Consider the following 27,605-nt stretch of genomic DNA (forward strand, 5'->3'; position numbering starts at 1 on the left):
GATGACCCTGGCTTTTGGCAAGAGGAGTCTAGATTGAGGTTTGGTGCTAACTAACACAGTATCTTGCAACAGATAGAAATAATCAAACCTGGTTTTCTCTGTGTTAGTATCTCACACACACTTCCACTCCAAATACATCCCTGATGCTGATTAACCTTTGTGTTTATAATTGTATGTCGTCTACAAGGTCCCTTGTAAACCTTAAAGCATGACAAATAGAGGTTACTATATGTTCATGGATTGTCTTTCTTTTTAAGGGGAAGGGATAGGGTCTCACTCTGTCACCCATGCTAGATTGCAGTGGCACAGGCATAGTTCACTGTAACCTCAAACTTCTGGACTTAGGCAGTAATCTCAGTTCAGTCTCCCAGGTAGCTGGGACTACAAGCATGTACCACCATGCCAAGCTATTTTTTTCTAAGTTTTTGTAGATATGTGGTCTTGCTATGTTGTCAAGGCTGGTCTTGAACTCCTGGCCTCAAGCAATCCTCCTGCCCTGGCATCCCAAGGTGCTGGAATTATAAGTGTGAGCCACAGTGCTTGGCTGGAATGTAATTTTCTTTTTAATTTTTATTTCTTTCTTCTTTGAGACAGTCTCACTCTGTCGCCCAGGCTGGAGTGCAGTGGCGTGATCTCAGCTCACTGCAACCTCCACCTACCGGGTTCAAGCAATTCTTATGCCTCAGCCTCCCAAGTAGCTAGGGTTACAGGCATGTGCCAACATGCCTGGCTAATTTTTGTATTTTTAGTAGAGATGGGGTTTCGCCATGTTAGCCATGCTGGTCTCAAACTCCTGACCTCAGGTGATCTGCCTGCCTCGGCCTCCCAAAGTGCTGGGATTACAGGCATGAGCCACCACGGAATGCAGTTTTTAACAATAGCCTTCAGTAATCCAATTTAGTTGTGCCCAGTGAATTTCTCCTAGATCATTACATTTTTTTCTGGGTAGAATTTACTGAAGAAGGTCTTCTTCATGGCGACCTTCAGCTCCTTGTTCCTGAGGCTGAAGATGATGGGGCTGAGGAAGGGTGTGAGGACCGTGTAGGTGATGCCCATCAAGGTGTCTCCTTCCAGAGACTGGGGACCTTTGGGCTTCAGGTAAATGACAGAGGCAAAGCCATAGTGCACGACCACCACAGTGAGGTGAGAGGCACAGGTGGAGAAGGCCTTGTTCTGACCTTCAGCAGAAGGGATCTTCAAGATGGTGGCCACGATGAAGGCATAGGAGAGGAGGATGAGGAGAAAACAGCCCAGCAGGGCCGTGATACACACCAAGCCCACTCCTTTGGCCACCACCAGCACATCGTCTCCACAGGCCAACTTCAACAGAGGTGGCACATGGCAAGCAAAATGGTGGATCTCATTGGGTCCACAGAAGGTGAGGTGGAAAATGGCCGAGGTCACCACCATCCCCATGACTGAGCCACCAGCCCAAGAGCAGCCCACCAGGCAGGTGCAGCCCCGCGGGCTCATGAGCACGTTGTAGCGCAGTGGGTGGCAGATGGCCACGTAGCGGTCATAGCCCATGACGGTGAGCAGGAAGGAGTGGGTGAAGCCGAAGCTGAAGGAGAAGAACATCTGACTGGCACAGGCCAGGAAGGCGATGGAGCGCTGGGTGGACAGCAGGTCGGCCAGCATGCGCGGGATGATGGCCACGGTGTAGAGGATCTCGGAGACAGAGAGGGTGCACAGGAAGAGGTACATGGGCGTGTGGAGGCTGCGCTCGCTCCAGATGGCGGCCATGATGAGCAGGTTGCCCAGCAGCGTGAACAGGTACATCAGTAGGAACAGCAGGAAGAGCATCAGCTGGAGGTGGGGGAAGGCAGAGAAGCCGGCAAGGATGAATTGGGTCACTGTGGAGTGATTGGCTCTCTGCATGGAGGCTGTGCCTGGGGTGAGATGTGACAGGGACATGTCAGTTACTGCATGAAGAAAAGTTCTCAGCCTTCCCCATACCTGGATTTGCCCAAGGGACTGCTCTTGATAAATGGTTTGGTTCTGTTCCCACTCTGTGCCTCCTATAATTTAATACTCTCATCAACCTAGTGAGAACGGTACTATTTTTTCAACCCCCTTTTGGTATTGACCATAGTCATTGAGAATATTGAAGTCTAGGGCTTGCTCAAGGCCAAGCTGTTGAAACGGTAGATCAGAGACTTGAACCCATAGCTGGGCTGGCTCTGAAACCTACACCCTTCACTATTTCTCTATGTTGCCCAGCCCCCCTCCCAAATGAAAGTGCTCCAGGCTGGCGTGGTGGTTCACACCTGTAATCCCAGCACTTTGGAGGCTGAGGGGGGAGGATGGCTTGAGCCCAGGAGTTCGAGGTTGCAGCAAGCTATGATGGCACCATTGTACTCCAGCCTGGGTGACAGAGCTAGACTCTATCTCTTAAAAAAAGAAGAAAATGGCCGGGCGCTGTGGCTCACGCCTATAATCCCAGCACTTTGGGAGGCTGAGGCAAGCGGATCACGAGGTCAAGAGATGGAGACCAGCCTGGCCAAAATGGTGAAACCCCATCTCTACTAAAAATACAAAAATTAGTCGGACATGGTGGCACGCACCTGTAGTCCCAGCTACTTGGGAGGCTGAGACAGGAGAATCCCTTGAACCTGGGAATCGGAGGTTGCAGTGAGCCGAGATGGCGCCACTAGACTCCACCCTGGTGACAGAGCGAGACTCTGTCTCAAAAAATAAAAATAAAAAGAAGAAGAAAAACATATTCCTTTGCTGGAACTTCCATTCATTCCTTCTCTACCCTCCTACTCCCTTCTGATAAATCATGTTCATCCTCCAGCTCCAGGTATCACGAGACGTTCCCACTCATGGCTACAACTCCTTGGAACAGAGAGCATCTCTAAATCTGAACCAACCAGACTTCCTCTGGGGTTATCCATGTAGGAAAGCAGAGGTAGGAGACTGTGTTGCTCTAAGAAAGGAGCCAGAAATCATGTTTTGGTTGTTTTCCAGCTCCCATGAGGTATGCCTCTATGTTCTGAGGCAATGAAATGTAGCCATCAGACAGAAAGAGGGGTGTGGGAATCAGCAGGCCTCAGTTCAAATCCCTCCTCTGACTGTTGTGTAATGATTTTTTATTTTTATATTTATTTATTTATTTATTTTTGTAGAGACAGAGTCTCATTCTGTTGCCCAGACTGGAGTGCAGTGGTGCAATCATAGTTCACTGCAACCTCAAACTCCTGGATTCAAGCAATCTTCCTACCTCAGCCTCCTCAGTAGCTGGGACTACAGACACACACTGCCTCACCCAGCTAATGTTTTATTTTTTATTAAAGAGATGGCCTCTTGCTATGTTGCCCAGGTTGGTCTGGAACTCCATGCCTCAAGTCATCCCCCTGCCTGGGGTTCCCAAAGTGCTGGGATTACAGAAGTGAGCCATTGCACCAGGCCAATATTTTGTAAAGTTGAGCAGATTCCTTTCTCTCTCTGTACCACCATCTTCCCCTCCCTACCTCAAAGGGTTGTTGTGGGAAGTAAATGACCTAGCATGCAGTAGATGCTGCATATAATTAATACAGTAAATGAGTGACTGTACATGGTCTTTGCTCAGTAAGTAACTTTAATTTCATGAGATTTCTATGTGTCTTTATGAACCAATTAAATATATGTAATCTTTTTTTTCAAAAGACAGGGTCTGGCTCTGTCACCCAGGCTGGAGTGCAGTGGCACAATTATCATAGTTCACTGCAGCCTTCAGATCCTGGGCTGAAGCTATCTTCCCTCCTCAGCCCCCTCAAATAGCTGGGACTACAGGCATGCACCACCATGCTTAGCTAATCTCTTTTATAAAAAATTTGGCAATGTGTGACCAGGTACAGTGGTTCCCACCTATAATCCCAGCATTTTGGGAGGCCAAGGTGGGCAGATCACTTGAGATCAGGAGTTCGAGACCAGCCTGGGCAACATGGTGAAACCCTGCCTCTACTAAAAATACAAAAATTAGCCAGGCATGGTGGCACAGGCCTGTGGTTCAGCTACTCAAGAGGCTGAGTTAGGAGAATCGCTTGAACCTGGGAGATGGAGGTGGCAGTGAGCCAGGATCACACCACTGCACTCCAGCCTGGTTGACAGAGCAAGACTCTGTCTTTAAAAATAAAATAGGCAGTGTAAAGTTTATAAAAGAGTAAACTACCACTCTGCTTTCTGTTTCTACGGATGTGTCTGTTCTGAACATTTTACATAAATGGAATATGAGATGGGGCCTTTTGTGTCTCATTTCTTTCACTGAATATAATGTTTTACGGTTCATTTGCATTGTAGCATGCAATTGTAACAGTATTAAAACACCACAGCATGCATCTGAGCTTTATTCCTGTTTATGGCTGAACGATTTTCCATTTTATGAATATGTGTCATCTCTTCATGGACATGAGGGTTGTGCCCCACCTGTTGGCCTTTGTGAACAATGCTGCGATGAAAACGCTTGTAGCATTTGGAACCTATCAGTGGTTTTCAGGGGCTGGGGTGAGGGGAGAATGGGGAGTGACTGCTAATAGATACACTGTTTCCTTTTGGGCTAATAAAAAATTATTACCTTTGTCTGGAACTAGGCAAAGGTGGTGTTAGTGCAACATCATAAATGTACTTGATGCCACTGAATTGTATACTTTAAAGTGGTTATGTGGAAATCCAGTAATAAAAGGCAAATGCAGTGGGCTTCCTCAAAAAATAAAAAAGAAAAGGAAAGGAAAGAAAGAAAAGAAATAAATAGGTAAATTTCAGGTTATATGTACATTATCACAATAAAAATATCATTTCAGAAACGGTAGTTCACTTCCGCTTAAGTGGGCTCAGGTCCTCAATCAAGCCCTGGCAGGTTTATAATGAGAGATGAAGGAAGAACCAGCTCCTTTGGTGAGCGGAGGCTGCATTCTCCAAACATTGTTGGTCTCCAGAGTTTCTTGGTGTCTCTTCCTGGAATCACTCTCGTTTTGCCCCCCTTCTGGGTCAGTACTTGCCCTTAGCTCTGCAGAATAGCAGCCCCCACAGCACCACCATGTCCCGCCACTCTGAGATCTTAGAGGAGTAAATGACTTGGAAACAAGAACCTCCAAGAAGAGGCCAAACGGGCGAGATTGGTGCCCTGGGATGGTGCTCACAAACCTTCTGTGGCTCCCTAGTGCCTAAGGCAGGGTTTCTCAACTTTGGGACTGTTGACATTTAGGGTTAGGTCATTCTTTCTGTGGGGAGCTGTTCCGTGTCTCATAACATGTTTAGTGGCATCCCTGGTCTCTGTCAACTGAATGCCAGCAGCTCCTGCTCAGTCATGACAACCAAAAAATGTCTCCAGAAAACACTCATGTCCCCATGGGGCTCAAAGCCACCCCCAGTTGAGAACCCCTGATCCAGAGAGTGCAGCCGCAACTCATTCGTACCCTCCCTCTGCTGGGATCCCCATTCCTCCACTTCTTCACCTGGCAAACCCCTATTTGTTGTTAAGACTCAGCTTAGATGTCACCTCTTCCATGCAGCCCTCCTGGATATTTCTTCCCAAGGCATATTAAGCCACCCATTCCTGGGTGCTTTCAAAATAATGATTCCCAGTCAATGGTAACAGCAGGCATTGGTTCAATTCTCACTCTGTGCCTCCTGCAAGAAACTTTAAAGCTCCTTGCTCATGACTTTGTTATGATGTTTGCCATGATATGTCACATTGGTGCTGTGTCTATCCCTGGAACCTGATTGTGAGTCCCTGAAGCCAGGGACTGTTGTGTCTACAGCACCAATGCTGTGTACTCAACAACACTGATGAGAACAGCTGCCCTTTACTGGATGTGTCCTATAGACCAGGCACTGCACTCACATCACTCATGCTATTCTTACTGAATATTTACCCCTACATTAGAAGTCACCTGCTCCGATCCCTATTTTACAGACAGAGAAACTGAAACCCACGACACATCACTTGCCTTAGGTGCCTTGAGTCTGAAGTGGGGGCCCAGGGTCTGAGCTTAGGTCTGATTGTTCTCAAAGCCTGTATTTTCGTAACCTCTTGTTATACTCACCAGTTGCTGATGGCTGTTTCAAAGGCCACTAGGAGATGCTGCTTCCCCATGACTGACCATCTGTACACTCTTGTTCTTATCAATTAAGATCACAAGAATCCACAGCGAGTGAGTGAGCAAGGTTGGGGGGAGACAGAGAAAGAGAGAGAGAGAAAAGAAGAAGGAGGAGGAGGAGGAGAAGGAGGAGGAGGAGGAGGAAGAGAAAAAGAAAGAAAGAAAAAAGAAAGGAAGGAAGGAAGAAAAGAAAAAAGAAAGAAAGAAAAGGAAAGAAAGAAAGAGAGGGAAGGAGGGAGGAAGGAAAGAAGGAAAAAAGGAAGGAAGGAAGGAAAGAAGGAGAGTGAGGAAGGAAGGAGGGAGGGAGGGAAGGAGGAAGGAAGGAACAAAGGAAGGAAGGAGAGTGAGGGAGGAAAGAAGGAGAGTGAGGAAGGAAGAAATGAGGGAGGGAGGGAGGAAGGAAGGAAGGAAGGAAGGGAGAGACCTTGAGAGGACAGGAGCCCATCACGTCTGCAGGAGGTGGCTGAGGGCTGCATGTAACACCCTCTGGAATGATGGGGTGCAGAATGCAGCTAAAAGCGTAGTCCAGTCCTTCTGGAAAAATCAAAACTATGGAGAAAGCAAAGATCAGTGGCTTCCAGGGGACCAGTGGGTAAGAGGGAGGGATGAATGGGTGGGGCATAGAGGGTTTTTAAGACAGTGTAACGATGTTGTGTGATACTGTCATGGTGGACACAGGACATTGTGCATTTGCCAAAACCCAGAGAATGTACAGCCCCAAGAGTGAACTCTAACGTAACTGTGGATTTCAGTCAATGACAATGTGTCAGCACTGGTTCATCAGTTGTAACAGATTTATGGTAAAAAAAAAAATCCCAGTTGCTAATTATAGGGGAAATTGTGCGCAGGCAGAGAGAGGGTATACGGGGATTCTCTGCAGTATTTATCTGCTCAATGTTCTGTAAATTTAAAACTGCTCTTAAAGTCTATTAATTTTTAAAAGTAAAACAAAACAAAACCCATGGTGGATGTGGGACTAGGATAGCAGCGAGGAGGATTTAGAGCTTCTGGGCAATCATTCACCAGCAGAACACCCAGTGGGTTCCTCTGTAGGTAAAACAGAGAGAGAGAAAGGTAGGAAGAGAAAGAGAGAGATGGGGAGAGAGAGAGAGACAGGGAGAGGCAGGGGGAGAGAGAGACAGAGAGAGAGAGGTGGCGAGGGAGAAACAGAGAGAGAGAGAGGTGGGGAGAGAAAGAGAGAGAGAGAGGTGGGGAGAGAGACACAGAGAGACAGAGAGGTGGAGAGAGAGACACAGAGAGAGAGAGATGAGAGGAAAGAGCACACAGAGAGAGAAAGAGATGGGGGGAGAGAGAGAGTGGGAGGTGGGGAGAGAGAGAGAGAGAAAGATGGGGAGAAAGACATAGAGAGAGGTGGGGAGAGAGAAGTGGGGAGAGAGACACAGAGTGTGGGAGGTGGGGAGAGAGAGGGTTAGGGAAAGAGAGAGAGAGACAGAGAGAAGGGTGGGGAGAGAGAGAGAAGTGGAGAGAGAGGAGAGGGAGGCGGGAAGAGAAAGAGAGAGGAAAGAGAGGTAGGGAGAAAGGACAGGGGGAAAGAGAGGAAAGAGGTGAGGAGAAAGAGAGACAGAGAAAGAGAGAGAGAGAGAAAGAGCAAGCCCACTGTCTAGCACTGACAGGAACACCTGGTGGGGCCAGTTCTCCACTCAGAGACTCTAGGGCTAAGCGTGGCTGTGGACAAGTCCTGCCCACAGACATCCCTAGAGCAGGGTTTCCTGCCTTCAGCATTAGGGACGCCAGGGCCAAATCATTCTCTCTCAGGGGTGTGTCCTGTGCACTGCAGGAGACTGAGCAGCATTCTTGGTGTCCACCCACCAGATACCAGCAGCATTCCCCAGTCACGACAATCAGAAATGTCCTTATGCATTGTCACAAGTCTCCTGGGTGACAGAATCACTCCACGGGCCAGGCCTGTCTTGTCTCTGAGATCCCGTCTGGCCTTACCTCTCACCCATCCTGGCTCTCTCTTCTTAGTGAAGCTGTCTGGCCTCCCCTCTCTTCCACTTAAGCCACCACTTCCCTCTCTTTTCTCTCCATCTTCTCATCCCCAGCTCCTAACCATCCCCTCACCACTTGCTCCCATTGATGCCTCCCTGGTGTGTGTGTGTGTGTCTGTGACAGGGTATCCCTCTGTCACCCAGGCTGGAGTGCAGAGGCACAATCACAGCTCATTGCAGCCTTAACTCCCTGGGCTCAAGCAGTCCTCCCACCTCAATCTCCGGAGTAGCTAAGACTACAGGTGCCTGCCACACCTGGCCAATTTTTGTGTTTTGTACGGACAGGGTCTCACTATGCTGCTCAGGCTGGCCTCAAACTCTTGGTCTCAAGTGATCCTCCCACCTTGGCCTCCCAAAGTGCTGGGATTGCAGGCATGAGCACCCGGCCCACCCTGAATCTTTACACCCTGGGATGCTGGCTGGAGCCTCTGAACCCTGAATCCTCTTTCTCTCTTTTCTCTGCCTCTTCCCAATCCTTTTTCCATAGACTTCTTGCCTGGACAGACTGAGAAGAGAGGTTAAAATCAAACCGTCACCTTGGGTCACATTGAGCATTGACTGTCTTCTCTCTGACCTGTTACCTCCCCTGTCCAAGGGACCTACCTCATAAGGCAGCAGGAGCTCTAAAGAAGGCAAGTCCTGGCTGGGCACAGTGGCTCATGCCTGTAATCCCAGTACTTTGGGAACCCGAGATGAGCGGATCACAAGATCAGGAGTTCAAGACCAGCCTGTCCAGCATGGTGAAACCCCCGTCTCTACTAAAAATACAAAATTAGCCAGGCATGGTGGCATGCACCTATAGTCCCTAAAGAAGTCATAAAAACAGGTGGTTTTTTCGAGTCCCTGGCAGGTGCTGGTTCCCCAGGTCTCTCCTGGTCAGGTGGATGACAGGGGAGGTGACTCACCTGGGATTCCAGGCGTCTGCTTCTGCTTCATCCCAGTAGGAGGCTCTAGTTTGGAGTTTCTCCACAGGTGGGAGCTGACCAGGTGTGGGCTGCACCAAGCAGCCACACCAGCTGAGCTGGGGGCTTGACTGAGCCCGAACACGACTATTTATCCCTCCCTGACTCCCTGCCTACTGGCTTCCCTTGCTGTGGTCCTACTGTCTCTGTCTCCGCTACAGGGATGCTGGGACCCCCGGGACCCTGCCAGAGAGGAGGCAACCTCAGGGAATCTGTATCCTCACTTTCCCTCTCTCCCCGCCTGCCAGGGGTGAATTAATTCCCTGAGCTTGTCAAGAGCTTGAGCAGAGTCTAGTGCTCTACAGATTTGGGGTTTGGGCCCCTGGCTGTTGAAATTGACAGGACAGCAGCCCTGCCATTGCCCCCAGGGACTGAAGAGGCTGCCTTGATATGCCCCGTCACCTTCATTCTTCTCCAACTGGGTCATTTGCCCAACTAAATGTCCTTTAAAATAATTTTTTAAAACCAACACACGCACATGTATTTGTTTGTTTTAATTTTTATTTATTTTTATTTTTTGAGACAGGGTCTAGCTCTGTTGCCCAGGCTGGAGTGCAGTGGTGCGATTATGGCTCACTGCAGCTCAACCTCCCAGGAAGTAATATGCAAACATTTATGGAGCGACAACTGTGTGCCTGGCACCAAGATACAAAGATAAATGAAGCTGGAAACCTTCTCCTATGGAGTACACAGTGGCAGGAAAGACACAAATATTAAAGTTAAAATTATGTCACGGTGGCCGGGCACAGTGTGGCTCACGCCTGTAATCCCAGCACTTTGGGAGGCCAAGGTGGGTGGATCATGAGGTCAGCAGTTCAAGACCAGCCTGGCCAACATGGTGAAACCACGTTTCTACTAAAAATACAAAAATTAGCTGGGCATGGTGGCAGGTGCCTGTAGTCCCAGCTACCCGGGAGGCTGGGGCAGGAGAATCGCTTGAACCCAGGAGGCGGAGGTTGCAGTGAGTCGAGATCGTGCCACTGCACTCTAGCCTGGGTGACAGAGTGAGACTTCCTCTCGAAAAAAAAAAAAATTATGTCACGGTGTGATCGATGCTGAGCCAGCACGGAGGGGTGGCAGGACCAGGAAAAGTCCATCAAAGTTGGTGGCGGAAGTTATAAGGATTAGTAACTCCAACCAGTCAGAAGATCAGAGAAAAGGTGCTACAAGTAGACAGAACAGAGCCTTGAAGATGGCTTCAGAGGGATATGGTGGAACGAGCCTGAATGAAGTCTAGTAAGCCAGGGACATGAGGCAAGGAGGGGACAAAGATAGAAGAGGGTGTGGAGAGGTGGCTGAGGACAGCTTAAGGAGGCTTGGAGGGTGGTCGAATGAGCTGTGGCTTCCTCTTGATGTCTGGCTAGTCACCAGAGGGTTTAAATCCTTGTAATCCCAGCACTTTGGGAGGCTGAGGCAGGAGGATCACTTGAGGCCAGGAGTTTGAGACCAGTCTGGGAAACATAATGAGACCCCCCCCCCATCTCTACCAACAATTATTTACAAATTAAAGATAAATAAATAAATCCTATGAGCGACATGTTCAGCCACCTCAGGGAGGATGGGGGGAGGTGATGACTGAACAGCTTCAACCAACTCAGAAGAGCCAGTTGTTAGCGTCTGAAAATTTTTGCAACCTGGTTGTTGAACACAGCTCTGATTAAAAGTAAATTGTATGAAATTACAATGAAATAAATTAAGGGAATCTAGGACTGAGCTCTGTCTTTTCACTTCTGTCATGATTGAAAGGTTCATTTATGATTCTTAGCATTATTTTCAGCACCTACCAATTAATGACAGGTCTTCTGTAAATACAGATTATAAAGAGATTGATTCTTCTATCTGAAAGTCTCAGAAGTTCTTAGAGACAAATAATTTTCTTAAAGATTAAGCAGGTGAGAAAGTAATGAACTCTAGAAGCTTAAAACTGTAATAACTGCTTAAAATGTATCACTTCTCAATTATTTCATATATATTTTACCATTGTCTGTGCTTTTGAGTTTATGACTATTGCACGTGTACTGTGGAAATACTCCATATACTGCACATCAGCAGGCTTCAACCTTTTTGGCACCAGGGACCAGTTTCATGGAAGACAATTTTTCCACGGGCTGGGATTGGGGGATGGTTTCAGGATGATTCAGGCACATGACATTTATTGTGCACTTTATTTCTATTATTATTTCATTGTAATATATAATGAGGTAATTATACAACTCACCATCATGTAGAATCAGTGGGAGCCCTGAGCTTGTTTTCCTGCAACTGGACTGTCCCATCTGAGGGTGATGGGAGACAGTAATAGATATCAGGAATGAGATTCTCATAAGGAGCACCCAACCCAGATTCCTCATGTGCACAGTTCACAATAGGGTTCACGCTCCTATAGGAATCTAATGCCAGCGTGCCACCATTGATCCATCTGACAGGAGGTGGAGCTCAAGTGGTAACGCTCACCCCACTCCACCCCTTCCGCCACTCTCCTGCTGTGTGGCCCAGATCTAACAGGCCACAGACCGGTACCAGCTGGGGGTTGGGGAACCCCTGTCTTATGGGACACAACAAAACAATTGCTGAAGAAGAAATATAACCTTGGCATCTTCTTCAGTTGTGAGACTATTGTGACCGTGTCTGTGGGTGGCTGAGCTGTTATGTAGCTGCGGGGATTGGAGTAACTGAGGTCACTCACACTCATGACCTGGGTTCTGCCACTGCTTCCTCCACCATCTCACATCACAGCCGCTTGGGATCTCTGTTGACTCTTTGAAAGCATGGGTGGATGTGGATTCACAAAGACATTTTCCAGCAAGAAGGCTCAGAGAGGGGACTTAAACTGGAAAACTTAGGCCTAGAAATGGCCACAAGACTGGCACTGAAACGGTATGCCAGTGCTCAAGGATTAGGATGCCCCCAAGGAGATATCACTTGGGGAAAACCATTGACGATTATGTCTATGGAATTACAGAAATGCCAAATATATAACCCAAGAAACTTGGTGTGCACTCAGTGACAAAGCATGGGAGGGAGACCTCTTACTTCTATCCAGATGTTTGTGATGTATGGGTAGCTTTGGCCACCGAGTGCTCCTACCATCAACAAGAGCTTCAAGACAGGCTTGTTGGGGCCCTGAGTCCTTTTACCCTAGTCTTTCAGCTCTTGCTAAGAAGAATCCCAGCTGAGTGTGGTGGCTCACATCCATAAACCCAGCACTTTGGGAGGCCAAGGCAGGCGGATCACTTGAGGCCAGGAGTTCGAGACCAGCCTGGCCAACATGGTGAAACACCGTCTCTACCATAAATACAAAAAATAGCCAGCCGTGGTGACACACACTTGTAATTCCAGCTATATGGGAGGCTGAGGAAGGAGAATCACTTGAACCTGGGAGGCAGAGGCTGCAGTGAGCTGAGATTGTGCCACTGCACTCCAGCCTGGATGACAAGAGTGAGACCTTGCCCCCACCTCCCACACACACACACAAAACTGAAATGATTGTAGGCGCTCCCACAGTGCCTACACGCATTGGGTTTCTCTCCAGAATGAGATCTTCCATGTATTCAAAATGAACTGGGAGAGTCAAAGGATTTCCCACCCACCTTGCATTTGTAAGGTCCATCTCCACTGTGCATTTTCACGTCTTTGAAGGTTTTGGGGGGAAGTGAATGTTTTCTGAAATTCCTAACATTCATAGAAGTTTTCTCCACTGAGAGGCCTTTCATGTGTTTGAAAGGAGTGGTGAAAATGAAAGGCATTCCCACATGGCTTACACGTATATGCCTTCTGTCTACATTCTGGATATTCACAGGGTTTGCATCCAAGGGGATCTCTGATGTGCCTTTCAGTGGATGAACAGCCTACGCTGACCTCTCCACACACATGGTTTTCAGGTGGCTTTACTCCAGGAGGTGTTTTCTTATTCAGATTATGACCTGGAATCTGGCTGAAGACTTCTCCACATTGACTACCTTCTTTATTTTCACAGGGTCTCTCTACCATATGATTTCTGTACAAAATAAGTACATTATTAAGTATTTTTTATAAATAATGTATTTGTTATTGATGGGTATTGGATTTATGTGGAGTTTTCTGGAGACAGGGTCTCACTCACTCATTTGCCAGGCTGGAGTGCAGTGGTGCGATCTTGGCTCACTGCAACCTCCGCCTCCCAGGTTCAAGCGATTCTCCTGCCTCAGCCTCCTAAATAGCTGGGATTACAGGCACCCACCACCACACGTGGCTAATTTTTGTATTTTTAGTAGATTCGGGGTTTCACCATGTTGGCCAGGCTGGTCTCAAACTCCTGACCTCAAGTGATCCATCTGCCTCAGCTTCCTAGATTTATGTTTTTAACATCATCAGTGGAAGCGTCGGTAGGATTTCTAACCTTTTCCATTGTTTGGCCATGAATGGATTGAACAGTCTGCAAGAGCGCCCAACTACAGCTGCTATGAAAATGGAGATATTAACATGGGGTTTCTTCTTTTTTTTAAGACAGGGTCTAGCTCTGTCACCCAGGCTAGAGTGCAATGGCACAATCTTGGCTCACTGCAACCTCTACCTCCCAGGCTCAAGCAATCCTCCCACCTCAGCCTCCCAAGTAAGGGGGACTACAGGACTACAGGTGTGTGTGCTGGCACACCCAGGTAATTTTTTTTTTTTTTTTGGTAGAGAACAGATCTCCTTATGTTGCCCAGGCTGGTCTCAAACTCCTGACCTCAAGCAATCCACCCTTCTTGGCCTCCCAAAGTGCTGGGATTATAGGTGTGAGCCACTGCACCTAGCCTACATGTGGTTTCATAATAGTGTTTCCATGTTAACTATTTTTGCAAATATATATATGTCTCATTTAAGTATATATTTATGGAGGAAGTTTTCTAAGAATAAACAAATTGAAACTGGGCTTGTTTTTAAAATTTCCTGACAGTCTACAACTCTCTTGACGGACACTGCTTTCTCTTGAAAATTACCTTAAATTTCTCCCAGGATTTTGGTACAGATCTTCAATGTTCTCATCTTCCCATTTCTTTCCTAAAATGCAGATAGAGAAAAATCATTATGAATTATTACAAAATTATTTTAAAATTATTGAATTCTAGGTTCATGGTACACAGTGACCATGGTACACTGGAGTGCAATGGCACAATCTTGGCTCACTGCCACCTCTACCTCCCAGGCTCAAGCAATCCTCCCACCTCAGCCTCCCAAGTTAGGGGGGGCTACAAGTGTACACCAGCACACCAGCTAATTTTTTTGCTTATTTATCTATCAAAGTATTTCCTTTCTACATTCCAAATAATTGAACAGCATTGATGAGTAAGAAAGACTTGTTCTCTAAATGACTAAGAAAAGAAATGTTGTCACCCTTAACTACAGAGGCCAGCATCCTGATGGTTTCCCGCATCACATCTCTGTAGAGTTTCGTCTGGGAAGGACCCAGCAAAGCCCACTCCTCTAGGGTGAGGTTGACAGCCACATCCTCAAAGGCCGGAGTCCTGAAGCATCCACATGTGTAGAAGAGGATGGTGAGACAGACGGCCCTGGGTATCTGTAATTACCACATAAGAAGTTCACATGATTCCGTGTTCCCCAAACATTTCTTCTATGACTTGGTTATCACACCTCCTACTCTGTGTGTACTTACTTCCTCTCACATAGCAATTCCGATGCTAGAATTGAGTTATTTGGTAAAGCAACCATGAAACAGGAATACAGCTCTCCTTGGCGGGTCTAGGGAGTAGGATGTACTGCTTGGGTCACCATAATTTCTCTTCACACAGTGGGTCTGTAGCACTTGTCATAAAAGTCCTACCACCTAGTGTGTAGAAGAGAGTTAACATTAGGAGTCCTGAAACTCCATATCCTTAGAAATGTTTGTTCACAAAGTTCAATCTTTGATAACATATGGGATATGAAATTTGGATGGGAGACCATGAACCCAACTGATAAGTGAGTCATATAATTTCCTGAAACTGAAACCCATAAGCAAAAACCTCTTTGGAAGCAGTAAAGGGGTAGGAAAACCTAAATTTTAATTGATGAATTCCTGGAGATAGTGTGGACAAATTTGAGAGTAAAACGCCAGGAGGCCAGACCTAAAGGATCCCCACTAATTAGTGACATGCACCTCCAAAAATCCTACCAGTTGTCCCAGTGAAGATGAGGGAAAAACTGCTTCCTGCTTTTGGCAGAAGATGTGAAAGATTAGCCATTTTGAAATATGCCCAGAGAATGCTATTCTTCTTAACATCTCCTGCCTTCAAAAGAAACTATTTCCCAAAGCCTACCAACTGGGATGCTGGCGGAGCTGACCTCGTGAAGCAAGAGAAACACCCAATTCCACCCACTTCAATGTCCCTGCCACAACTAGGGAAGGGTGAGGATGAGAAGTACTTAAGAAAGCTACAACCCAGAAACCCAGGAATCCAAAATATGAGGCCAAACTATAGGTCAATGGAATGCTTCCCCACACCCCACACCTTACCGCCACTTCAAGAGGGCTCCTGTATTACAACAGCAGAAAACAAGTGAGACAGCTGCATGCCTTACACCTCATTTATGAAGTCACTACGGGCACACATACAAGCTGAATAACTTGATGAAGTTTGCATATTTTCTAGAAACACACAACACATGACAAAGTCATAAAGAAAGAAAAAATTGGGCCAGGTGTGGTGGCTCATGCCTGCAATCCCAGCACTTTGGGAGGCTGAGGCAGGCAGATCACGAGGTCAGGACATCGAGACCATCCTGGCTAACACGGTGAAACCCCGTCTCTACTAAAAATACAAAAAAATTAGCTGGGCATGGTGGTGGGCACCTGTAGTCCCAGCTACTCGGGAGGCTGAGGCAGGAGAATGGCGTGAACCCGGGAGGCAGAGCTTGCAGTAAGCCAAGATCGCACCACTGCACTCCAGCCTGGGCGACAGAGACTCTGCCAAAAAAAAAAAAAAAAAAACAAGAAAGAAAGAAAGAAAGAAAAAATTGGAGCAGAACTACAACTAATAAGGAGATTGATGCAGTAATCAAAACCCCTCAACTCACGAAAGCCCAGCACCATATAGTTTCAGCTATGAAACAGACCAAACACTTCAGGAAGATTAACACCAATCCTCAAACTCTTCCAAAAACTTTAGGAGGTAGGAACATATCCTAGTTTATTCCTTGAGGCCCCGAAATTGTGCTGACAATAAAGACAATGATACAATATTTGATTTGCAAACAAATATCCCTTATGATTATTGATGCAACAATCCTCAAATAAATACTCCAAGGTACAGGAATCAAAGCAGTGTGGTACTGGCATAAAGACAGAGATATACATCACTAGAACAGATACAGGAGCCAAGAAAGATACCTACATATATGTGGTAAAGTGATTTTTGACAAGAATGTCTAGATAATGCAACGGAAAAGCCCTGCTCTATTTTAAAAAATGTTGCTGGGAAAACTGGATAGCCACATGTGAAAAAATAAAGTTGGACCCGTAATTTATATAACATAGAAAAATGAAATAAAAATGGACTAAAGACTTAAAGGGACCAGCTCAAACCAAACAACTCTTAGAAGAAAGTGTTAAACAAAACTTATGAGAGGCCACTGTTTTGGACTGAGCTCCTGCACTAGGCCCCAACAGACCAGAACAAACCAAAATGGAGTCACTCAGGCTAATACTACATAATCAAACTGAACCTTTAAGGAAGCAGGCAAATCCTCAAATGCACCAGTTTTTCCTGAGAGCAGGAGAGTCACAACAACCAATTAAAAAAAACAAAAACAAACAAACAAACAAACAAAAAACAAAAAAACAAAACCCAGCCAACCTGAGCTGGCATAATATATAATAAGGATGCTTACAATAAAAGTAACCTAATGATTTTTTAAATTGTTCTGTTTTGTTGTTCCTCTTACAAGAATCACCTATTCCATTATACAAAGCAGGAGTTCTTATTCTATTTTATAAAATGGGATGCTTCTTCAATTCAGGAATTGCGAATAAAAGCTAAGTAGATCTTTAAATTTGTTTTAACTTTTTTTAAACCTAAGGCAAATGTTTAACCCACCCTTAGCCAGAATACAAGGCCTTCTTTATTTCCCTCCGAAGAAGAGGCAGACCTTAGGATAAAGCTTTCTTCTGGTCTCTGTCATCTCCCTGCCAACCACCACCATCAACACCATCACCTTCTCTTTAATCTTGTTTGCTCCTCCCTGTGAAAGAATCATTCCTAAACTTTGAGATGTTTTTCTTTTTCTTTTTTTTTTTTTTTTTTTTTTTGAGACTGAGTCTTGCTCTATCGCCCAGGCTGGAGGCAGTGATGCGATCTCAGCTCACTCCAACCTCTGCCCACCCTGGGATTCAAGCAATTCTCCTGCTTCAGCCTCCTGAGTAGCTGGGATTACAGGTTTCTGCCACCACGCCCAGCTAACTTTTGTATTTTTAGTAGAGATGGAGTTTTGCCATGTTACTCAGGCTGGTCTTGAACTCCTGACTTCAAGTGATCCACCCGCCTCAGCCTCCCAAAGAGCTGGGATTACAGGCGCGAGCCACCACGCCCAGCTGAGATGCTTTTTCAAGAGTCGCCTTAACATGAAGTCACCGTGTGAGGGTTTCGGCTCTCGAGTCAACATTATTCACTTACTTTTAAAGGAGAAAATACTCAGAGTTTGAAGAAACCAACAAAATCCCTCAAACTCAGTGTTTATATAGATAGGCAGGGAAGACAAATTATAAGGCACTTGTATTTTATGTAGCTCAACAAGAGAAGCACAAGTATCTATCCCTTTCAGACAATAAAGATGTGTCATTTAATTATTATCTCCATGACAATACACAGTTGAATAAATCATTATATTTGAATGCTTCTTGGTGTTGCCAAGTCCTGACCCACAGGATTTTGTATTCATCTCCGAAGTCCAGGTACCAGGAAAGAGAAGAGTTATTCACCGTCACAAGTTCTCACTCCGGAAAGGAGAAGAATGGATGTTTTAATGCATCTTTATAATTTACCAATTTAACTATGACACTTTATTGTGGAAATGTATTCATTTCGCTGCAGCCATAATGGAAGAGTGATTTTCCTTAGTTTGCTGAGATTCTCAGCCCCAGTAGCCTTCTCAAGGCTAAGCCCTGGAATTCCATTTGAAATCACCCAAAAGAAAAGAACAAATCTGAGAAACGTATCACACGCCATCTGGGCAAGACAAAATGTAAATTAAAAACTTTATCGAATGATGAGTGGCTCATGCCTGTAATCTGAGCACTTTGGGAGGCCAGTGGGTGGATCATTTGAGGTCAGAAGTTCAAGACCAGCCTGGCAAACATGGTGAAACACCATCTCTACTAAAAATACAAAAATTAGTCAGGTGTGGTGGCAGGAGCCTGTAATCCCAGCTACTCGGGAGGCCGAGGCGGGAGAATCACTTGAACCCAGGAGGCGGAGGTTGCACTGAGTCGAGATGGCACCACTGTACTCCAGGCTGGGCAACAGATCAAGACTCCGTCTCAAAAAAAAAAAAAAAAAAAAAAACTTAAATGGGTGAAATATAAGGCTAGACATTTCCTTTTTTTTTTCTGAAATACACCTCTTTCTTGCCTCCTTGGATATATTCTATCTTATCTATCAAACTCTACTAATAAAATCCATTTGACATTAAACGGATTCAGGCTGGGCACAGTGGCTGACACCTGTAATCCCAGCACCTTGGGAGTTTGAGGCAGGAAGATCGCTTGAGCCCAGGAGTTTGAGGTCAGCCTGGGCAATGTAGCGAGACCCTGACTCAATTATAAGTAAGTAAGTAAGTGAAAAAAAAAATTTTCAAGGTGACAAACCCAGGGAGGGCTAGGGCAAACTGGAATAAAGACAAGTCTGACTCAAGTGTCAGGTCAGGTCATCCTACATAACCTCGGACATGCCCCAAACCCTATGCTGCTCACATGTATACTCAGTGACCACCCTCCCAGAAGACACTGCATTGTGTGCATTTCAGCTTTTTGCACCATCTCAGTGAGGGTGGTTTTCCTGTCCTTAGCCATAGTTTCCTCCCTTCACTAGGCTAAGAGGATTCAAAGGACAGGGATCATTCCAGTCTTTTCCCTTCAATAGCAGCATCTGAGTGGCTGACCAGAGAGGTATTTCCAAGAAGTGAAAACTGGGCTTGGGGTGAGAAAAGCTAAATGTCCTAAGGGGTTTCCTTTTAGATGACAGAGGGAGATACCACGAGACTCCTCCCTCCCGGGAGGTAGGGGGAGGGGGTGCGCCCAGCAGCTCCCCTGAGAGGCCCCACAGGCACATCTCAGGCTGTCCTCTGGGAAGAGATGACCCAGGAGCTGATATTCATGACCCTCCAAGAGACCCGGCAGCTTGTGGGCATCTTAGATCAGCCCCAGGCAGTTCTGAAACCCAGGACCAGGAAAAGATAAGAGGGTGGGCTGAGGTCACAGCACCCTGTAACGTTTCCAAAAGGGAACTGTCAGGCTTCTGAGCCAAAGCTCAGCCATTGTAACCCCTGTGACCTGCACATATATGTCCAGATGGCCTGCAGGAGCCAAAAAGTCTGGAGTAGCCAAAAAACAACAAAGAAGTGAAACAGCCAATTCTTGCCTTAATTAACCCACCTACGACATTCCACCATTATGATTTGTTCCTGCCCTGCCCCAACTGATCAATCGACCCTGTGACAGTCTCCTGGACAATAAGTCCCATCATCTCTCTACCATGCACCTTGTGACCCCCTCCTCTGCTGACAACAGATAACCACCTTTAACTGTAACTTTCCAGGCCTACCCCAACCCTATAAAGCTGCCCCTCTCCTATCTCCCTTCGCTGACTCTCTTTTCGGACTTAGCCCACTTGCACCCAAGTAAATTAACAGCCTTGTTGCTCACACAAAGCCTGTTTAGGTGGTCTTCTATACGGACATGCGTGACATTTGGTGCCAAAATCTGGGACGGGGGACTCTTTCGCGAGACTGGTCCCCTGTCCTGGCCCTCACTCTGTGAGGAGATCCACCTACGACCTCGGGTCCTCAGACCAGCCCAAGGAACATCTCACCAATTTCAAATCTGGTAAGTGGTCTCTTCACTCTTTTCTCCAGCCTCTCTCACTACCCTCCAATCTCCCTGTCCAGTCTTTTTCTTCTCTAGTAGAAACAAAGGAGACACATTTTATCCGTGGACCCAAAACCCCACTTCCCTTGGTGTCTAGTTACTGCGGGGACGCCTGCCTAATTATTCACCCACATTCCACTGGTGTCTGATCACCGTGGGGATGCCTGCCTTGGTCATTCACCCACATTCCCATGGTGGCAAGTCAATTGTGGGGACGCCTGCTTTGGCTAATCATCCCCGCCCTTCTCCGTATCTCTACTTTTCTCTTTAAACTTACCTCCTTCACTTTGGCAACCTTCTGCCCTCCATTCCTCCCTCTTCCCTCTTAGCCTGTGTACTTAAAAACTTCTCTTAAACTAACACCTGATCTAAAACTAAAACGTCTTATTTTCCTCTGCAATACTGCTTGGTCCCAATATAAACTTGACAATGGTTCCAAATGGCCAGAAAACGGCACTTTTGATTTCTCCATCCTACAAGACCTAGATAATTTTTGTTGAAAAACGGGCAAATGGTCTGAGGTGCCCTACGTCCAGGCATTTTTTACACTTTGCTCCCTCCCAAGCCTCTGCTCCCAATGCAACTCATCCCAAATTTTTCTTCTTTCTCTCCTGTCCGTTCCTTCAGTCTCTATCCCAACCTCAGAGTCCTCTGAATCCCCCTTTTCTTCTCTGACCTCTCTCCCCCTCCCCAGGCCACTCCTCGGCAGGCTGAATCAAGTCCCAATTCTTCCTCAGCCTCCTCTCCCCCATCTTATAATTCTTCTATCACCTCCCCTCCTCAAACTTGGTCCGGCTTACAGTTTCATTCCATGACGAGCTCTCCCCCACCTGCCCAACAATTTCCTCCTAGAGAGGTGGCTGGAGCTGAGGACATAGTAAAGGTTCATGTACCTTTTTCTCTATCAGACCTTTCCCAAATCAGTCAGTGTCTGGGCTCTTTATCATCAGACCCCACTAAATATATACAGGAATTCCAATATTTGACTCAGTCCTACAATTAACCTGCAGTGACCTAAATAAATGTCATCCTGACCTCTACCCTCTCCCCAGATGAGCAGGAAAGAGTTTATACCCTAGCCCAATCTCACACTAACACCCACCGACATCATGAGCCAGACCTCCAAGAAGGCATCAGGGCAGTTCCCTGAGAGGATCCCTGATGGGAATACCAGACAGGCTCCCCAGGTATAGCTAGGTGAGATTACATGGTCTCTTGCCTAGCTGAAGGACTGAAAAAGGCAGCATACAAAGCTGTTAATTATGACAAGCTTAAAGAAGCCACCCAAGGTAAAGACAAAAATCCAGCCCAGTTCATCGCCCGTTTGGTGGCTACCCTTAGACACTTTACAGCCCTAGACCCTGAAGGGCCAGAAGGCCATCTTATTCTCAATGTGCATTTTATCACTCAGTCAGCTCCTGACATTTTTACAAAAAAAGCTTCAAAAATTGGAATCTGGCCCTCAAACCCCACAACAGAAATTAATCAATCTCGCCTTCAAGGTGTTCAACAATAGAGAAGAGGCAGCCAAGCAGCAACGTATTTCAGAGCTGCAATCGCTTGCCTCTGCGTAAGACAAACCCCAGCCATGCCTTTGGCACACAAAAACTTCAGAACAACCAAACCACAGCCTCTAGGCACTCCTTTAAAACCATCTCATGGACCTTGCTTCAAGTGCCACAAAACTGGCCACTGGGCCAAGGAATGCCTGCAGCCCGGGATTCCTCCTAAGCCTGTCCCACCTGTGCGGGACCCCACTGGAAATCGGACTGTCCAGCTAATATCGCAGCCACTTCTAGGGCCCCTGGAGCTCTGGCTCAAAGCTCTCTGGCTGACTCCTTCCCAGATCTCCTCGGCTTAGTGGCTGAAAACTGATGCTGCCCAATCGCCTCAGAAGTCCCCTGGACCATCACAGATGCCGAGCTTTGGGTAACTCTTACAGTGGAGGGTAAGTCCATCCCCTTTTTAATCGATATGGGAGCTACCCATTCCACATTACCTTCTTTTCAAGGGCCTGTTTCCTTTGCCCCCATAACTGTTGTGGGTATTGATGGCCAAGCTTCTAAACCCCTTAAACCTCCCAGACTCTGGTGCCAACTTGGACAACATTCTTTTATTCACTCCTTTTTACTTATCCCCACCTGCCCAGTTCCTTTATTAGGCTGAGACATTTTAACCAAATTATCTGCTTCCCTGACTATTCCTGGGCTACAGCCACACCCCATTGCTGTCCTTTTCCCCAATTCAAGGCCTCTTTCGCATCCTCCCCTTGTAACTCCCCACCTTAATCCACAAGTGTAGGATACCTCTACTCCTTCTTTGGCAACCGACTATGCACTCCTTACCATTCCATTAAAACCTAATCACGCTTACCTTGCTCAATGACAGTATCCCATCCCACAGCAGGCGTTAAAGGGAACTGAAGCCTGTTATCACTCGCCTGTTACAATATGGCCTTTTGAAGCCTACAAATTCTCCTTACAACTCCCCTATCCTACCCATCCAGAAACCGGACAAGTCCTAGAGGCTAGTTCAAGACCTTCGCCTCATAAATCAGGTTGTCCATCCCATCCATCCTGTTGTGCCAAACCCTATACTCTCCTCTCCTTGATACCCCCTTCCACAACTCTTTATTCTGTTATCCACCTCAAAGGTGCCTTCCTTACCATCCCCTTGCATCCCTCCTCCCAACCTCTTTTCGCCTTTACTTGGACTGACCCTGACACCCACCAGTCCTAGCAACTCACCTGGACTGTCCTACCCCAAGGTTTCAGGGACGGCCCACACTACGTTGGTCAGGCCCTCTCTCATGACTTACTTTCTTTCTGCCCGTCTGCCTCCCAGCTTATTCAATATGTTGAAGACCTTCTTCTTTGCAGCCCTTCTTACCAATCTTCCCAGAAGGACACTATGCTACTTCTTCAACATCTCTACTCAAAGGGGTACCGAGTATCCCCTTCTAAAGCTCAAATTTCCTCCCCTAGTGTTCCATATCTCGACATAGTCCTCCAACAACATACACGCACTCTTCCTGCAGACTGTGTTCAGTTAATCTCCCAGACCCCAATCCCTACCACCAAACAATAACTCCTTTCCTTCTTAGGCGTTGTTGGATACTTCCGACTCTGGGTACCAGGTTTTGCCATTCTAACCAAACCACTTTACAAGTTCACCAAAGGTAATTCAGCTGATCCCATAGACCCTAAGTCATTTCCCCATTCTTCCTTTCATTCTCTCAAAAAGGCCCTAGAAACAACTCCCACACTAGCACTCCGTGACTTGTCCCAGCCTGCTGCAGTTCTCACACAGGAGCCAGGCCCATGACCTACAGCCTTTCTATCCAAACAACTTGACCTCACAGTTCTAGTCTGGCCCTCATGTCTACATGTGGTGGCAGCCGCCACTTTAACACTTCTAGAGTCCCTCGAAATCACAAGCTATGCTCCACTTACCCTCTACAGTTCTCACAACCTTCAAGCATTAATATCCTTCTCGCTCCTTTCACACTTATTGTCTGCCCCTTGACATCTCCAGCTCTATTCACACTTTATTGAAACCCCAACAGTAACTATTGCCCATGGGCCCAACTTTAACCCAGCTTCTCACTTAGCACCCAACACAAGTCCTGAGCCATGTGACTGTATCTCCCAAATACACATAGCATCTTCCCCCTTTCCTCATATTTCTATTTTTCCAATCCCAAACCCAGAACACACTTGGTTTATTCATGGCAGTTCCTCTAAACCCAGTCAAATCTCGCCAGCTAAAGCTGGTTATGCTGTCGTGTCCCATATCTCTATTATTGAGGCTGCTGCACTTCATCCCTCCCTCCACTACTTCCCAACAAGCCAAACTGATTGCTTTAACTTGTGCACTCTCTGTCGCCAAAGGAATGCACATTAAAATTTATATTGACTCCAAATATGCTTTCCACATCCTCCACAACCATGCTACCATTTGGACTGAAAAAGGTTTTCTCACCACACAAAGCTCTTCCATTATCAATACCTCTCTAATAAAGGCCCTCCTTAAGGCTGCTCTCTTGCTGGCCAAAGCTGGGGTCATTCATTGTAAAAGACACCAGAAACCAACTGATCTTATTGCTAAAGGAAATGCCTATGCCAACAGGACAGCAAAAGAAATAGCAAATGCCTCCACACCTGCAAATATTCCAGCCCTCACCCCAAAAGGCCAGTACTTTTCTTTCTCCTCTATCACCCCCACCTACTCCTCTTCTAACAAACCTGCTCTACCAGTGTTTTCCAACTCAGGGCAAGTGGTTCTTAGATCATGGAAAATTCGTTCTTCCTGCCTCACAAGCCCAGTTTACTCTCTCTTCCCTTCATGACCATTTCCATGTAGGATATAAGCCTCTGGCTGGCCTCCTACAGCCCCTCATTTCCTTCCCATCATGGAAATCCATCCTTAAAACCATTACCTCTCAATGCTCTGTCTGCCATGCCACCAACCCCTGAGGTTTTCTCAGGCCTCCTCCTTTTCCTACGCATCAGGCTCATGGATTTCCTCCGACACAAGATTGGCAAATTGACTTTATTCATATGCCACGTGTCTGTAAATTTAAGTATCTCCTGGTTTGGGCCGATACCTTCACCAGATGGGTCGAGGCCTTTCCCACTAGCTCTGAAAAAGCTACTACAGTCATTTCTTCCCTTCTGACAGATATAATTCCCTGATTTGGCATCGCTACTTCCACAGTTTCTCAGGCTCTTGGTATTCAGTGGAACCTTCATACCCCCTACCATCCTCAATCCTCTGGAAATGTAGAACGGATGAATGGTCTTTTAAAAACACACCTCACCAAGCTCAGCCTCCAACTGAAAAAGGACTGGACAGTACTTTTACCACTTGCCCTCCTCAGAATTACGGCCGGTCCTTGAGATGCCACAGGGTACAGTCCATTTTAACTTTTATATGGACTCACCTTCTTACTCAGCCCCGATGTTGTTCCAGACACCAGTCCCCTAGGCAACTATCTTCTAGTCCTCCAGCAGGCTAGACAGGAAATTAGCCAAGCTGCTAATCTTCTCTTGCCTACTACAGATTCCCAGCCATATGAAGACACCCTAGCTGGACGATCAGTCCTTGTCAAAAGTCTGACCCCTTAAACTCTACAGCCTTAATGGACCAGACCCTACCCGGTCATCTATAGCACACCAACTGCTGTCCATCTGCAGGACCCTCTCTGTTGGGTTCACCTTTCTGGAATAAAGCTGTGCCCATCAGACAGCCAGCCTGATCTCTCCTCTTCCTCCTGGAAGCCACAAGATTAGTCCGAAAGCCAATCAGACAAACAACCTACAACCCTTAAGCTCCTGGCAGCACCCAGTCAAGGCCATGCTTCCATGCAACACTCCTTCCAAACGGCCATCCCAGCATGCTTCCAAGCAGGCTTCATCCATTCCTCTGGACCCTAATCTCTTAGGACCTGCCGTCTATAAAAAGGATTATATCCTGAGACCCTATCCTCTAAAATTTTTTCCACACCCAAAACAAAAAATCTCTGGGACAAAAGTCTAAAACGCTTAGGCTGGCAACCATCAGATCCTTGTCCATGGTGTCCTCAAGCCTACTCTTATAGAAATGGACAACAGTACACGCATACGGGGCCAGTTCCACATATTTGGCAACCAGACCAGCATCCAGGACAACACAAAGTATGTCACTGGTTGTTAGAGGGCTTGGGACATTTCACTCTTTGCCAGCCTCAGCTTAATCCAGGAAACAAAGATTATTTTCCTTATTATCTCTCCTGCATAGGATCTGCAATCAGAACTATTGCACTTCTCCATTCAGACCGCCACTCACACCTATGGGAAAATGGTAATATATCATCGGCTTAACAACAGGAAATACTATTCGTATGACGGAAAATGGGGACAAAAGGCTTTGGTACATAAACCATTATTCCTTCCTTGGCCTAAAAACTCATTGCCACCTACATTAAAGCTAATATGCCTGATTACTGTTTTTAGAGAACTTATTTTATTAGGGCAGTTCCAAGCTCAAAAATATGCTAACTGGCACCTTGTTAGCTACACAAAAATGCACCTTAGACCCGAAACTTACTGGACTCATTATACAATTTTCTTCAAGGTGTTCACGCAGTCCCTGGTCACACTTGAAGCAGTCCGGAGAAACATCGGCCCTACCCCAGTAATCCCCGAAGGAACTTACACTTTTTTTAAAATCTTTTCCTATAACTTCATATTTTATAAATAAAAAGACAAAAATGTCAGGCCTCTGAGCTGAAGCTCAGCCATTGTAACCCCTGTGACCTGCACATATCCGTCCAGGTGGCCTGCAGGAGCCAAGAAGTCTGGAGCAGCCGAAAAACCACAAAGAAGTGAAACAGCCAGTTCCTGCCTTAACTAATGAACCCACCTTACGACATTCCACCATTATGACTTGTTCCTGCCCTGTCCCAACTGATCAATCAACCCTGTGACATTCTTCTCCTGGACAATGAGTCCCATCATCTCTCCACCATGCACCTTGTGACCCCCTCCTCTGCTGAGGATAACCACCTTTAACTGTAACTTTCCACGCCTACCCAAGCCCTGTAAAGCTGCCCCTTCACTGACTCTCTTTTCGGACTCAGCCCACTTGCACCCAAGTGAATTAACAGCCTTGTTGCTAACACAAAGTCTGATTAGGTGTCTTCTATACGGACACGCGTGACAGAAACCTCAACCCAAAGGCAGTCTGATGAGGTGTCTAAGATAAAGGAGCGGCACAAAGGCTTTTTTAAACAGAGGCGTTTCATGTGGCTTTCCTTTCCTTTCCTTATATGTGAAAAGGTGACAGAAAAGAAATCTTCCTAAAAGAGTCAGCCACTGCTCTGTGGAACAATGATCAGTTAAATGCCACGTCGGTTTGAAACGTACAACAAAGGGACTAACAGTTGAGAACCATGTGGATTGCAGTGGAGACGCTGTCGTTAGAGAATGCGGGGAGGGAAATGTTCATTACAAGATTTACCGCCAGCCCCAAGGGGGAGCGAGGCTGGGGGACCCGGTCGTGGAGACCCGCCTTCGCACACCTTTTGGAAGACTCAGGGAGAAGCGGGGGCCGCCTGCGGGGGGAAAGGCAGGACTGGGGAGCCCACAGGCCATGGCTCCTCCCACAGGAACCCCAGGCCGGAGGCGGGATCCCCGCATGATCCTCCCGTGGCCCCCGCACAATCTGGGGAGACGCGGAGCTGCCCAGAGAGGGCTCTGGGGCGACAGTTACTGCGCAGGGACGGGACAGGACTCCTGGAGTCCCAGCTACCGGCCCAGCCCCACCCTGCGGCCAAGGGGACCGAGGGCCGGGCTGGTCCAGGGGAACTCGGGTCCCAGACCCCGGAGTCGCCGCGGACAGGTCCAGGTCCCGCCACAGCCAGATCCGGCTGGTTCCACCAGCCCCTCCTCAGGTCTCGGGACGTCCGGCCCCG

At 46.9% G+C, this 27,605-nt stretch overlaps 2 protein-coding genes across 5 annotated transcripts in view; both read right to left on the reverse strand.

The window, feature by feature from the left end:
* LOC129459690 (putative zinc finger protein 861) overlaps nucleotides 1-26,469 on the reverse strand; it is a 250,172-nt gene extending 223,703 nt beyond the window's left edge. Inside the window, exons 1-5 of one of the 4 annotated variants that reach the window (XR_010115321.1) lie at nucleotides 14,690-14,833; nucleotides 14,410-14,593; nucleotides 14,016-14,076; nucleotides 11,273-11,330; nucleotides 9,922-10,505 (exon numbers count right to left, since the gene is read on the reverse strand). Coding sequence is in view for 3 of the 4 variants with exons in the window: in XM_063616472.1 (XP_063472542.1) it covers nucleotides 12,727-13,051; nucleotides 14,016-14,076; nucleotides 14,410-14,593; nucleotides 26,240-26,248 (579 nt within the window). In the remaining variant the exon portion in view is untranslated. Of the gene's footprint in view, nucleotides 1-9,921; nucleotides 10,506-11,200; nucleotides 13,052-14,015; nucleotides 14,077-14,409; nucleotides 14,594-14,689; nucleotides 14,834-26,239 lie in introns of those variants that run through there. The other 3 variants (XM_055236741.2, XM_063616473.1, XM_063616472.1) reach the window with 3 other exon arrangements.
* On the reverse strand, nucleotides 922-1,878 carry OR10H1 (olfactory receptor family 10 subfamily H member 1). The gene has a single exon (XM_055236739.1). The coding sequence runs from the start codon at nucleotides 1,876-1,878 to the stop codon at nucleotides 922-924; it is 957 nt and encodes a 318-aa protein (XP_055092714.1).
* Nucleotides 26,470-27,605: the final 1,136 nt, after the last annotated feature.

The sequence above is a fragment of the Symphalangus syndactylus genome, chromosome 13, assembly GCF_028878055.3.
Source record: "Symphalangus syndactylus isolate Jambi chromosome 13, NHGRI_mSymSyn1-v2.1_pri, whole genome shotgun sequence".
NCBI lineage: Eukaryota > Metazoa > Chordata > Mammalia > Primates > Hylobatidae > Symphalangus > Symphalangus syndactylus.